Source organism: Cydia amplana, chromosome 24, assembly GCF_948474715.1.
Source record: "Cydia amplana chromosome 24, ilCydAmpl1.1, whole genome shotgun sequence".
Taxonomy (NCBI): Eukaryota; Metazoa; Arthropoda; class Insecta; order Lepidoptera; family Tortricidae; genus Cydia; species Cydia amplana.
The window spans coordinates 5,355,442-5,369,403 of record NC_086092.1 but is presented as its reverse complement, the minus strand read 5'-3'; the positions used below and the strand labels follow the sequence as shown (position 1 = coordinate 5,369,403).

At 39.0% G+C, this 13,962-nt stretch overlaps 1 protein-coding gene across 1 annotated transcript; it reads right to left on the bottom strand.

Annotated features, from left to right (window-relative positions):
* Window positions 1–1,584: 1,584 nt before the first annotated feature.
* On the bottom strand, window positions 1,585–5,961 carry LOC134659247 (dihydrofolate reductase). Its single transcript, XM_063514891.1, has 4 exons — window positions 5,822–5,961; window positions 4,338–4,509; window positions 3,674–3,784; window positions 1,585–1,773 (listed from the first exon to the last, which is right to left on the bottom strand). The coding sequence occupies exons 1-4, from the start codon at window positions 5,905–5,907 to the stop codon at window positions 1,585–1,587; spliced, it is 558 nt and encodes a 185-aa protein (XP_063370961.1). The 5' UTR covers window positions 5,908–5,961.
* Window positions 5,962–13,962: the final 8,001 nt, after the last annotated feature.

Sequence of the window (13,962 nt, the reverse complement as noted above, 5' to 3'; positions counted from 1 at the left end):
ATACGTGCAATAATGAATTACCAAATGGCACCTTTTTTTAACTGTGCCCCCTAATAAATTAAAAAAAAGTAAAAATGACCCTCCCTAATGAGGACTAAGGCTTTTAAAATGAGGCAGTTGGAAGATTGGTGACTAATATTTGACTCTGTCATTAATTCGTGCAAAATATAATTATTTGCAAAGGTATATTAAAACGAGTGGAGGGTAGTGCAAAAATAACTTTATTGCTAATATAAATAGAACACCTTATCACATGACAACATTCTGGTAAATCATTTTGACATTATATGGGGCATTGTCTATGAAAAGGGACCGTATTGTCGACGGCGCTTACGCCGCTCAGCGTCGCGCGGCATTGTATTTATATCGGAGCATCGTTAACAAAGGCGTAAGCGCCATCGACAATAAGGTCCCTTTTATAGATAACGTCACATAAACATCCAAAAGCTAGCGTAATTTTAACCCTGTGACCGCCAGTCGGCCATAGCCTGCATTACAATGCAAACTGAACTTTAATACGTTCAAATAAAGTTTACTATTGCAGTTATATAAAATAGGCGTGGCGGTCAAAAGGTCGACAAATGTGGCTTTCCATAACAGAAGGGTCCTTATGCTTTAAGTGCAATAAGGACCTTTCTATCAGAATTTCTGGTGGAATTTCAGACATGAAGCATAATAGGACCCTTCTGTTATGGAAAGCCACAAATAAATGTAAGGGGAGCTAAAGCTAAGCGTGCGGGCGGGCGAGGTGTTACATATTACCTTGACGCGCTCTTATTCTCTTAATAATAAAGTCGCGTCAAGATCATTTTGAACACCTGGCCCGCTTAGCAACTTCTGCTGCTGACTGTACATAACCGGATCCCTTTGTTTGACATAATGATTGCAAGTCATAATGTAATGATCGTCAGATTATCATAATTCTGAAACCGTTAACTTTTCAGGAATTTCCTATCCTATAGATAGGTTTGTTTTATGGCAATCCTGAAAAGTCACGCGTTTCTGAGAAAAACCAAATTATAACTAACGAAAATGCGGACAAACAATACATTATGACTTAAAACTTTATGGGAAACAATAGAGACCCGTACATAACAAATATACTTGGTCAAGCAAATCTTGTCAGTAAAAAAACGGCCGAAATTCAAATTTTCTATGGGACGATATCCCTTCGCGCCTACATTTTTCAAATTTGCCACCTTTTTAACAAGCTTTTATTAGGTCGACCTGTATGTAACTATGTAATGGAATCTAAGGTAACTAATTTAACCATCTTCCAAGGATAGTAGCGTCATGAAAATTGGCAGCTGTATGTAGTTCTGATGACAATACAATAATATGGTACTGTCGAACTGATCTGATGATGGAGACAGGAGGTGGCCATAGGAATTCTGTGATGAACAATCTATTGTGTTAGGGGTTTTTAGAATTGTCTCGATGAGTATTCGTTGTCTGTCGTAAGAAAAGTACAGTCAGCGATAAAAGCTTGTACCAAACATTAAATTTTTGCCAAAAACTTATTCTACTGACAAGATCTGCTTGACCAAGTACCTCTCTTAGCATATAAAGTGTAAAAGTAGGTGCTCAGAGCCTCTTATAAACCCTAAAGAAGTAGCTGATGTCTCCCTCGACCTGCCGGTCCTCAGGGACCTCATCCTCATTAACCAGATGGAACCGCTGCTTATCAATGTTTGGGAAGAAAGTGTCGCAGGCAAATGACTTCTGAATCTCTGTCAGATAGATCTTGCCACAGTTTGGGTGCGCCATGGCTGCCTGAAAAGAAAAATGAATAATAGTACTAAGTACAGAAGACTCACTCTCTAACAAAACGCGTCTGTTACGATCAGCACAGATATGTCCGCTAGGTGGCGACAGCGCCGCGCGCGGCTTATGGCTTTCCCCAAAATTGGGGCCGAACGGATGTACTTTTAGCTACCTGTAGCAAAGCGACGAAATCGCGGAGTGAGACACGCCTGCTACGGTCGACTAATGTTTTATGTTTTAAGTTCCTGTAACGTCTCTCATCTCTGTCCAGAGTAAAAGGAGTATAGTTTGTAGCTTTCTAATTGAGCCCGAAGGCTAATCCTATTGTCTATTGTTAAGTAAAACCGCTCGTGCCACGTGCCACAACCACCGACATAAAAAATCGGTACTTCGGTTACTGAGTGCCGGCGAGTCGAACGCTACAGAACCAGTCTAAAATGTGTCATCGAGATGCGTAACAAAGGCGCGTTATCGGAGAGCGCACCTACACTGGTTTTTTGAGCGTTGGACTAGCCCGCGCTCAGGTGCCAAATAGAATAATTAGGACCCTTTTTTACAGGTAAGTAGCACGTGCGGTTTTACTGAACAATAGACAATAGGATAAGCCTTCGGGCTCTACTAGAAAGCTACAAACTATACTTATTGTTTATTTTATTGTTGTGTAATTTAGCGTGGTTTTAGTTGCGTAGTTTAGTTGTTAATGGACCAAAGACGCCGAGTCCTACATTGGGTTGTACAGTCACGAAGTCAGGGTCAGTATTGTAGTTGCGGTTAGTTTTTTGAGCGATCGAAGCAGGGTTTAAAGCCCATCAACTTGGAGGATACAACTAAACGGAGTAGCCATTAACAGGCTTTCCCCTCTGTCGAAAATAGGCGGCCAACGGTCATACACAATGTATGGACTGACGTTTATCTGACATGGCTATTTTTACGTTACGCATACATTTGACGTTCCCCTCCCCCGCAAAAATCGGCAGACTGTTTTGTACAGAAAATTACAGACATGGCGTCTCCGTTTGATTATATCCTCCAAGCCCATCAACGTGCACACTAGCGCCACTGCTAAATAATCGTGATTATTTAAATTTAACGAAATATATTTAAAAAAGGGGGCCGCTACGTACTGTATCTTGTATTAAAGTTCCTTTTGAATACCTACATCAAACTAGTTTCTATGTTGCTAGATATCTATGAACTCAAAACAAAAACGGCCGTTTTAACTTTGGACGCATACTGGCATACTTTTAGCTTTGGACTGATAGTCTCATCATAATATCCAGTGTCAAAGGTTATCACTAAACATCAGATGTATTGGAGCGGCCAAGGTGCTCACAAATATCTGAACACGCCTCTTTTGTCAAGGCGTTAGGTTGAGTGCGTGTCCAGATATTTTTAAGCACCTCAGCCGCTCCAATATATCTGATGTACTGTAGTAGCCAGATCTCAGAAAGGATTATTTCATAATGTGACAATCATTTCATGAAATGATCGGCTGGCCTCACCACGAAAAACGCAACATAAACCATAAATGTGCCATTTTCAACCAAAAGGTTAGCTTATTGTCGGTTGTCAATAAGGCGCTATTTCCATATAGCTTCAATTTAAAATCAACCCTATCGACAACCGACAATGTGGTACCCATAGACTATGAATCCTCTAGACGGAGTTTAGAGCAATTATTTCATGAAACCGATGCTGCCAAAAATACTGGGGCGCGGGGGACGAGGTGATCGAGTCCCGTGCCGTGATTGGTCCGTTCAAAAACACGGACGTCACACAAAGACACTTTTACTCGAAAATGGAGTAAAACTACCGTATATTTGTGGCAGAGGGGGTAGCGCTACTATGCTCAGTCTAGAGGATTCCTAGTCTATGGTGGTACCTTTAGGTTGAAAACATCACAATTTACCTGATATATGGATGATCCTCCTATGACCCAAGTGCTCTCGATGTCCGGCCGGCTGTCTATGTACTTAATAGCCTCATCCAAGCTTGGAACCACTATTACACCTTCAGGGACCTAAAACAGAATTATCTTCAAATAAATTAAATATGAAAAAAGAAACACAATGAAACGGTTAAACTGATTTTGGTAAAAAAACGGTTTAAGAACCAGTGCTTGAAAACCTACTTAAAAAAACACATGTAATTGGTAAAAACCCTGTTTAAGAGCTATGAGGTCACAGACAGATCTATAGACAGACCCACCCACATAGCGGTCCAATTGGGTACTTTCCTCTACTTAAAATAAATTATTTCACACCGTGCACGAAATAAAGCACCAGATAATTATTAGAAAAACATAGATAGCAGTTATTTTAAAACATAATTTCTATTTAATAAATCGGATGGAAGTTTAAAAAGTAGGTGAGTTGACTGTGACGTCACTACACACGTTTTCATATAAATTCCATATTAACAAATCGTTTTGACAGTTCTAAAAAAGAAGCTGATTTGACTAGTAGGAAAGTAGCCAATTCTAAGTCTTGTAATATTTTATTCCTTATTGTATAGACATTTTTGTTAGATTTAATTTAATGTTTGTCAGAAACCATATAAATAAATTACGATACCTTATTCTTCAGGTTGTCAACCTGCCGAGTCATGACTATGTTTACCCTGTTGGGCAACGGTCTATATTTGCCCGGGATACAGTCCCAAGTGATTCTGCCCATTATTACTGCATTCACGCCGTCGGGAGATGTGACTTTGGTTGTCATTGTTGTGAAGTACGCCATTTCTTTCCTGAGTACAATATTAAATGTTACTGTGGCTAAATTTTAAACATCCCAATATTCCCAGTGTAGTTGTCCCCGCTCCATGTGACCACTGCCGTACAAGAGGCAGGGAAAAATGGGAATGATTTAGAAAACACCTAATCCCATCCGTTCCTGGCAGGAACGAATGGGAATACACCACGAATTCTTAAATCTGTAAGAACTTTTTTGTATTTTGTACTAAACTTTATGTTTAGTGTAATGAAACACTTATGTCACTAATGGAAGTACTTTGGTGTCTTGGTCTGTGCGGAAAGAGAAGAGTTGTGAAATGTATGGATTTCAGGGATGTTGCGGATGCAGATTTTTTGACATCCGCGGATGCGGATGCGGATGCGGATATTTAAAGGCTCACATCCGCGGATGCGGATGCGGATGCGGATGTCAAGATTAGGTACTTAGAAAACGTCAAATATTACATTTTAAGTATTTTTTTATAAAAAAAAAACGAAGCGTTTAGTGTTTGAGCAAGTATATAGGTGCGTTATATTTAATAAACAGTAACTTCACCGACTTTTCTGGATCTAGACGATTTCGTTATAGGTAATGACGAAATTACTTAGCACTTACGCCGCCGCTAAGACGTTCCTGTACCGACTTGTTCGACATCCGCATCCGCATAAGCTCCGCATCGAATTTCTGCGGATGCGGATGCAGATGCGGATGTTGAAAATAATGCGGAAGTTCCGCGGTTGCGGATGCGGATGCGGATGTTCGCAACATCCCTGGATCCAATCCAATACATTCTACTCCGTACAGACTCTACAGGTGTAAAAACAAAATGTAGCTGCAATATCTCTCTTTCTCTCTCTTTAGCCCTTTTCTACCCTTCGGGTGTAGGCCTCCTTCATTTTACGCCATTCGTCACGGTTCAGTGCAACCTGCAATATCATTTTAACACATTCACTGCCAGGAACCAACCTGGTGGGCGCTCGTGAACTTTGCTCCGATGCCGGAGAACCCGCTGGGCGGGTTGTTTTATACACAGCTATAGCCGACCGGTTTCTGGGGCAGTGCGCCGTTTTTTGTCTAGCAGTGAATGTGTTAAGGAACTACTGGCTGGAGTACTTGATAATTAATAAAAATAAATAGTAAGGTAAAGTTAATTACCTACTAAGCACTTTATTTTTAAAATGACTACAACTAAAAAGATTATAATACGAAACGGAAGTCTCTTTTCTAAAAATTAAATATATAATCGTACTATTTCGTATCTGCGAAGCATAGGGTGTGGGTCACTCGCAACAAATAAATATTCATGTTTTTAAACATCTACTTACTTTAATCTCCAAGGCAGGGTTCCGTTCGCTCCAATACCCATGTTTTCACACGCTGCAGCGATCAGGTTAAGCTTTACTTTAGACATTATCAAGAAAGTGATGAATGTCCAAAAACAAAATCTTGAACCGTAAGTTTGGAATGTTATAATTTATAATTATTTATTAACTTTAATGAATATAGCAAGCTTAACTTGCTTTTAATTATCTGAACACATTCGATGTATTTCGTGAAATAGTAATTTTATAACTTTAATCAATAAAACGTGCAATATTACCGCCTACCAGCAACAGAAGTTAGCGCTAAAATGTGACAGATGTAACATGACAGTGACATTAGCACTGACAGTGACATTTAAGTTAATGTTACTATAATAAAAACTATAGAATCCCTCGAAACATTAGTATTAGAACATTTTATTACGCACAGAAGTTAAAACAAGCACTAGTACATGGTTAAATAAAAACAAACATTATAAATGTGACCGCATTATAATGTAACATTGAATAAGAAAATTAGATACAACTAAGTTTTCCATCTGAATTATGTTATTTTCCTGATAAATAAAACTGTAATAGAGGAAATGTTTTGTACTGGTAACACAAAATATGTCATAGCCAGTTTAGACTCTCGCGCGAGCCACGAGACGAGCCGCGAGCCGCGCCACGAGACGCGAGTGTAAGCGGTGGGCTCGTGGCTCGCAAGCTCGTCGAGCTAATATAATTTAAACACTAACGGCACGGCATAAGGTTTATAACCGAATGACAAGCCGAACGCGAGTGTAATAGTCGATTTAGACTCTCGCGCGAGCCACGAGACGAACCGCGAGCCGCGCCGTGAGACGCGAGTCCACCGCTTACACTCGCGTTCGGCTTGTCATTCGGTTATAAACCTTATGCCATGTCGTTAGTGTTTAAATTATATTAGCTCGACGAGCTTGCGAGCCACGAGACGAGCCGCGAGCCCACCGCTTACACTCTCGTCTTGTGGCTCGGCTCGCGGCTCGTCTCGTGGCTCGCGCGAGAGTCTAAATCGACTATCATATGTCAAAGTGACGTATACGTTCCTATTTACGTAAGTTAGACTTATTCAAGTGTTGGGCACACGGCGCACGTTAGCAAACCAAGTTTCCGACTGTCCAGTAAGATCATCCTGGACCATGAATCTAGTATTTTACCTGGATCAGGCATGAGGGGTGGGGGGAAATGATGGAACGGGATAGTCTTATGTATCTTTCAGTAGGAGTAGCAGCTAAAGCGCTATTATTGTTTGTCCTTGTCACAGTCTCGCTTTTTTTTATTCCCCACCGTAAATTAGTATAGATTATGGTGGGCAACAAATAAATTCGACCAATCGTAGTGTCGTATTGCGTATGTTTTGTCCCTCACGGACGCACGCGTATACAACATCTATTAGGATCCTACCATCTATGCTCTGGACCAACCCTGGACTTGCCGCTGCGAAATGTAAAGGCCCCAGTACACAATCGGCCATCGCCGGCCACTCCAAGGGACGCAGCTATGCGGTAGAATGAGATAGCAATATCACTTGCTCCCTCTAACGCATAAATGCGTCCCTTGAAGTGGTCGGCGATGGCCCATTGTGTACTGGGGTTGGTATTATAACAAACCAACATCTACACGATTGGAAAACAATAAATTCATCTTGGCCGCAAGCTTGGTGACGGTGTGGTCACCTCTTTAAATAATTATATATTTTTTTGCCGCCTTTTAGCTACATTATTGCCATTTCTTAAGGATGTCCTTCCAAAACAGCGCATTACATAAATCGTAGCGTGCGGGGCAGATCGATCGGTTTTGCCTTGGTTTTGCAACGTTCGCTTCCGCTGATTTCCAGGGGGACGGCCAATCAGCAGAGGGCAATCTTCTAAAATAACGGTACGCGAAGTTGTTCACAAAGAGTGCCATAGAGTATAGAGGGTTAAGCTTTTCTCTGGCCAAGGAGTATTTACTCTTTATTATACTGTGGCCAAGGGGTCTACCGTGAACTTCGTAAATCGAAATTGACGAAAGACGTAATTCGACTCTATTGTTCTTGCATATTCGAACCGCTACAGTTTAATCCATTGAAATTTAAACTAAAGTTTTTGGAAAACAAAGTTGATTTTCCTTTGGTTCACGTTACAAGTATAAAAAAGGATTTTCAGTGTAACCTCAACCCAGGCTTATTCATAACTTGCTAAAAATGGAATATGTCCTTTAAAAGTCACATTGGGCAGGACGAGGTTAGACGTTAGACCCGAGCTTATTGACTAATACAAAAGTCTTTTGTGAATAGACAGAAACCTGCCACGCGTGGCCACCTTTTGAATATTCATACTGTATTTCGTTGGATAAACTTTTTCCGGCCTTCGATTTATTCAGTGTGGGTTGCATAAAAACTTACAAACCGATACCTATACAGGCAGAATCCAGGCAGATAGAATCTCTGTTCTGTAACTTTCTGTACCACCACAGAATATGTAGGTAGGTAAGTATAGGATTCGTAAGATTGGCTGTGTGGAAGTTACGCTTACGCTCTCATTTTTATAACGACTTGCTGAAATGAAATGAAACTTGGAGGAATCATTATATACCTACTGATATACGTAACATATAGGGTAATTCCGTGGTAGTTGGCCATAGTTTTTTTAGGACTCGATAAAAAAATAAGTTTACATGTAATTAAAGAAATATTTACTCCTTCATAAACTTTGATTAATTGACTTTCGAAAATGAAAGAAACAAAAAAATATTTCTATTGCGAACAGCTTGAAAAAATGTTTAATAAAAAATTTACAATTGGCCATCTCTTCCGAGGTATCCGGGAGTGATGATCATACCATTACAGGAGAGATGGCCATAACATAACTCTTCATTTGAGTATAATTTATTTTTCATTTTCATTCCCCAAGTCCCTTTTCTTCTTAAAACCCCGTTTAGGCCACCTAATACATAACACCATTAGAATAACACACTAGCATCACCACCATTTAAAATATGAACCCTCTAAGAAATGTTTGCACTAGTCAAAACAATCAACAAGGATTTTACGTACTTTTACAAGCTTTTCCTCCAAAATTTTGGCCATATCTTTGCTCCCAAGCATGACGTGAAGCGTACTAAACAAGAACTAGCGACATCTAGCCATCAGAACCATGAAATATTTGGATGGGCAATCTCCCCCTTATGGCCATCTACCCCGGAATTACCCTATGTCTGGTACAGTCGTCCATAAATATGTATCAGGTACATTACTTCATCTTAATTCTACAATGGATAAGATGATAATAGGTAGGTATAATATACCTACCTATATCTCGACTGTACAGATGTAGTGCATAATTGTTTTCCATCGTATTGTTTCGGAAACATTCGTATTCGTCACGCTAGTTCAGTCAATGTCAGTACTTTTTGTACCGAGACTGACTGAATTACCAAGACACGTTCATAAGTTTCCGTGAAAATACCTACGATGGAAAATAATGATGCACTACCACAGAATAAATAATAGTACTAAGTACAGAAGACTCACTCTCTAACAAAACGCGTCTGTTACGATCAGCACAGATATGGTCCCTAGGTGGCGACAGCGCCACGCGCGGCTTATGGCTTTCCCCAAAATTGGGGCCGAACGAATGTACTTTTAGCTAAGTACCTAAGAGTGTTAGAGAGGTTAGATAACAACATTTCGACTCCCTCGTTTGCTGTAGACCCTTACATTGTGACTTATTGTGGGAGTGGCGCCCCCTACGCAGAGTTTCGCGTAATATTCCCTATTAAATCCTTTATAAAAGCTTTATAAAAGGGACTCAGGAGGTTAAGCCGATGCTCTCTAAGCTTCATGAACAACATAGTAAGGTAAACTATTTAACCCAGTTTGCATACAAAATTCCACGTTTAACCATTTAACCGTGTTTATCTTTGCTGCAGGCGGATCTAACATATAACTTCTTGCATACAATATTAACTATGTTTTATAGACTATAAACTACAGACTCCACATTAAGGTACCTACCGTAAAGGGGCCCACTGATTGCCAGTCCGTCGAACGATATCGGGCTATCCGTTAAACGCAAAAGATCCGAAAAACTGACAGGCCGATATAATATTGCCATTAATGTCACATTTGTGAATAATCCATCCACTTGGTAAATGATCTGTAGGTACCTACTGCGTGCACATAATACACATACACACCGAAATAGTTACCTTACTTTGGTTATTTGACCTCGTTTTGGAATTTAACTGCTACTAAGAGCTTAGTGGTATTGTACTTACTCTGTACCTCCTACCTGGGTGGATCAACTTTTTCTTGTAGAGGTACATTTGTCTCGTGTTCCTAGAGCCAATACAATTAACATTTATATACAATCACTTTTATCTGAGACCATTTTGATTGCTTTTGATTATTTTTAAATTCTCGCCATTAAATTAAACTCACCAAAAATTACGTGCTGTCTCTTCGTCGATTATCGTCCATTATGTTCATTCACTCACTCTTCCCATTCACTTCCGCTTCTCGTTCGTTCAATATTCTGAACATTAGCCGGCCAGTATAATTGCACAATATATTTATTCGTCACAGTATAAGAACTCGCCTGAATTAAAATCATACTCTGCAATATGCAGTAATAAAAAAGCGGCCAAGTGCGAGTCGGACTCGCCCATGAAGGGTTCCGTATTTAGGCGATTTATGACGTATTAAAAAAAACTACTTACTAGATCTCGTTCAAACCAATTTTCGGTGGAAGTTTACACGGTAATGTACATTATATATTTTTTTTAGTTTTATCATTCTGTTATTTTAGAAGTTACAGGGGGGGGGGGACACACATTTTACCACTTTGGAAGTGTCTCTCGCGCAAACTATTCAGTTTAGAAAAAAATGATATTATAGAAACCTCAATATCATTTTTGAAGACCTATCCATAAATACCGCACACGTAAAGGTTTGATGAAAAAAAAAATTTTTGAGTTTCAGTTCTAAGTATAGGGAACCCCAAAAATTTATTGTTTTTTTTCTATTTTTGTATGAAAATCTTAATGCGGTTCACAGAATACATCTACTTACCAAGTTTCAACAGTATAGTTCTTATAGTTTCGGAGCAAAGTGACTGTGACATACACGGACAGACGGACAGACAGACAGACAGACAGACAGACAGACAGACAGACATGACGAATCTATAAGGGTTCCGTTTTTTGCCATTTGGCTACGGAACCCTAAAAACGGCTAAATCTGAATCAATTAGCTGTTTACCAGCCAACATAAAGAAATTATTATTTGTCAGAGATGACATTTAAAATAAGGTTGACAACAATGTATTTCATTCAATATTTTTTAAGTGGTCATTACACGAAGTATCGAAAATGTGCCAAAAAGATACTGCCTGTATGTACAAATGCTTTTTTGAGGAATAGACTAAAGACGTCAACTATAAGGTAGGGTTTTAAAGGTGTGTGCACGACCCTTTAAATGATAAATAAAAGTACGGGAGTAGAAAAAATATATTAAAAACGGGTCACTCACGTATTTTAAGTCGAAAACGCTCGCCTGCTCGTCTGCGCCGGTCCAACCGCTCGCCTGTTCGTCGTTAATGCAAGCTCCTGATGATATTTCTCGGTACGGAGCGAAACATGTCGAGCGTTTTCGACTTAAACTACGTGACCCGTTTTTAATATATTTAATATACTGTAAATTATCTTTTATTTCTGATAATTTTATTACTCCCGCCTCTAGAGTGTTTTTAATTCATTTAAAAGAGAAGAGCTCTTTATCTTGGTAATCTTGGGGTGTTATCAAACCTATATATTTTTATATGTCGAATTGTTAGGTATGTACCTAAATTTTGCAGTAAATACTGTAAGTACCTAAGTACCTACGGGATTCTCACAAACGGGTCTACCGCGATCCATTTTTCTCAGATTTTGATAAAATTTGGTAGTTACTTACTTATTCTGTACACCATAAACGCAATTTCATTGTATGTCCTACAAAAACTTCCATAAAAAAAATTCATAAAGATGTACCCAATTTGGATTTTGTGATTATTCCGACCAGAATAAGGAGCTTTTCAAACCTATCAATTTTTATCAAAATCTGAAAAAAAAAATACGACAAAAAAATAAAAAATTACCCATTTACCTAACAAAAAAATGGGATAACAGAAAACTGCCTCTTAAACGAAATTTTCAGTGGCAATAAGCTGTGAAATTAACGTCAAATTTTAAATTGGATAAGCAAAGATTAACATACCGCACACTCCATCATAATGGCTTGATAATTGTCTCCCTAGGGAGTCGTTTGTGTCGCTCCGAGCGAATTGATCGCTCTGCTGATCCCAGTTTTTTTAATTTAGGTACATATTGTTTTTAAGGGTACCGTACCCAAAGGGTAAAAGCGGGTCCCTATTACTAAGACTCCACGGTCCGTTTGTCCGTCTGTCTGTCACTAGGCTGTATCTCATGAGCCGTGATAGTTCACAGATGATAATATTACTGTTGCCGTGTTGTGTATGTAGATTCCTAATAATTTAGTCGTCATTGACGTATATATATCTCAGTCCTAGTAGCACGGTCGCATTTTTATCGTTTATCACCATGCCTGTCACGTTCTAACAAGTATGTAAGTGCGAAAGTGACGGGCATAGTGATAGTCGATAAAAATGGAACCGTGCTGAGCCCGGCCTTACGGGCAATAAGGATGTGGTATGAATGGGGCCAGTACAGCGGTATGACACAGCTACAACGCGATTGGTTGATGAGTTCACATCACGCGCGCGATTGGTCGCAACTAGTTGCGTGAGACTGCTCGATTGGCTCGTATTCGTGAGTGACACCGCTGAACTACTACCATTTATAGTGCACGTAAGGCCAGTCCTGAGATATAATGGTAGTCATAATCGAAACTGTCGCAAACGCCGTCATCTTTAAACCGCCATTAACCCAAAAACCATATGGCCCCTAATATAACCGACAAACAATTTGGGGCATTATCTATGAAAAGGGACCTTATTGTCAATGGCTCTTACGCCGCACAGCTTCGCGCGGCATTGTATTTATATCGGAGCATCGTTAATAAGCGCCTAAGCGCCATCGACAATAAGGTCCCTTTTCATAGATAACGTCACATTTATTTAAATAAACCGAAAACAAACGAAACATTTAAAAAATGATTGATACTGAACGAAACGATCTGTCAGAATGAAATTTTTCATACTTGCTTTTATCTACACATAAAGAGAATATTAACATATATAACCACTACGTTTTCTACACATTTCATAAACAGCCATATTCGAACTTTAAGATACGTCAAATATTAGATATATAAACGATATGGATATTAAAATATTAGATAGGTATACTGGTGCAAATCAATATTAATAAATGAACAACAAAAAATATAAAAAGTTAAATTAAATTAAAAAGGGTGTATGTGTATTAGAGGTGCCACGAATATTCGGCAACCATTCGGTATTCGGCCTATTCGGCCACTTTGCCGAATATTCGGGTTCGGCCGATGTTGCCTACTATTCAGCCGAATACCGAATATCTCTTACACCTAACTATTATTATTATTAACCTAACTAACCTAACCTAACTAAAAAGATAAATTACACAATTAAAATAACCGCAGACAATTAAATTTAATGTTCAAAATGTTTTCTTGGAAAGTTGTTAAATACGAAGACTGTTTTTTTGAGCATTTGTTGGGTAACCAACAACATTTGTTGGGTTGGGTATATTAGTAATAATATATTTATTTTTATCACGGGTTCGATTTTATTGACTCTGACTACATTCATTAGTTCTGAGTAACAAAAATATAATCTTAGCAAACGTTGTGCCTTTTGTTGGCGAACAGTTCTCATAATAAATGTGACTCAAAATGTACAAATGTTGTGCCGAATATTCCGTCGCCGAATATTCGGCGCTTCGGCCGAGAGAGGGGCCGAATATTCGGTATTCGGCCAGAACCACTATTCGGGTCATCTCTAATGTGTATTCATGATTTCTAATAAACAGTATTGGGCCCGTACATTCCACGACTCCTCTTTCCGCACAGACTCTAATGTACAAATCAATAATAATAAATGAACAACAAAAAATATACGAAGTTAAATTAAATCTGTATTAAA

Coding starts and splice junctions, on each gene's coding strand:
- LOC134659247 (XM_063514891.1), bottom strand. CDS start 5,907: ATGTCTAAAGTAAAGCTTAACCTGATCGCTGCAGCGTGTGAAAACATG. Junction 4,510..5,821: donor ACCCTGCCTTGGAGATTAAA/GTAAGTAGATGT, acceptor TATTGTACTCAG/GAAAGAAATGGCGTACTTCA. Junction 1,774..3,673: donor GAGGATCATCCATATATCAG/GTAAATTGTGAT, acceptor TTTTCTTTTCAG/GCAGCCATGGCGCACCCAAA.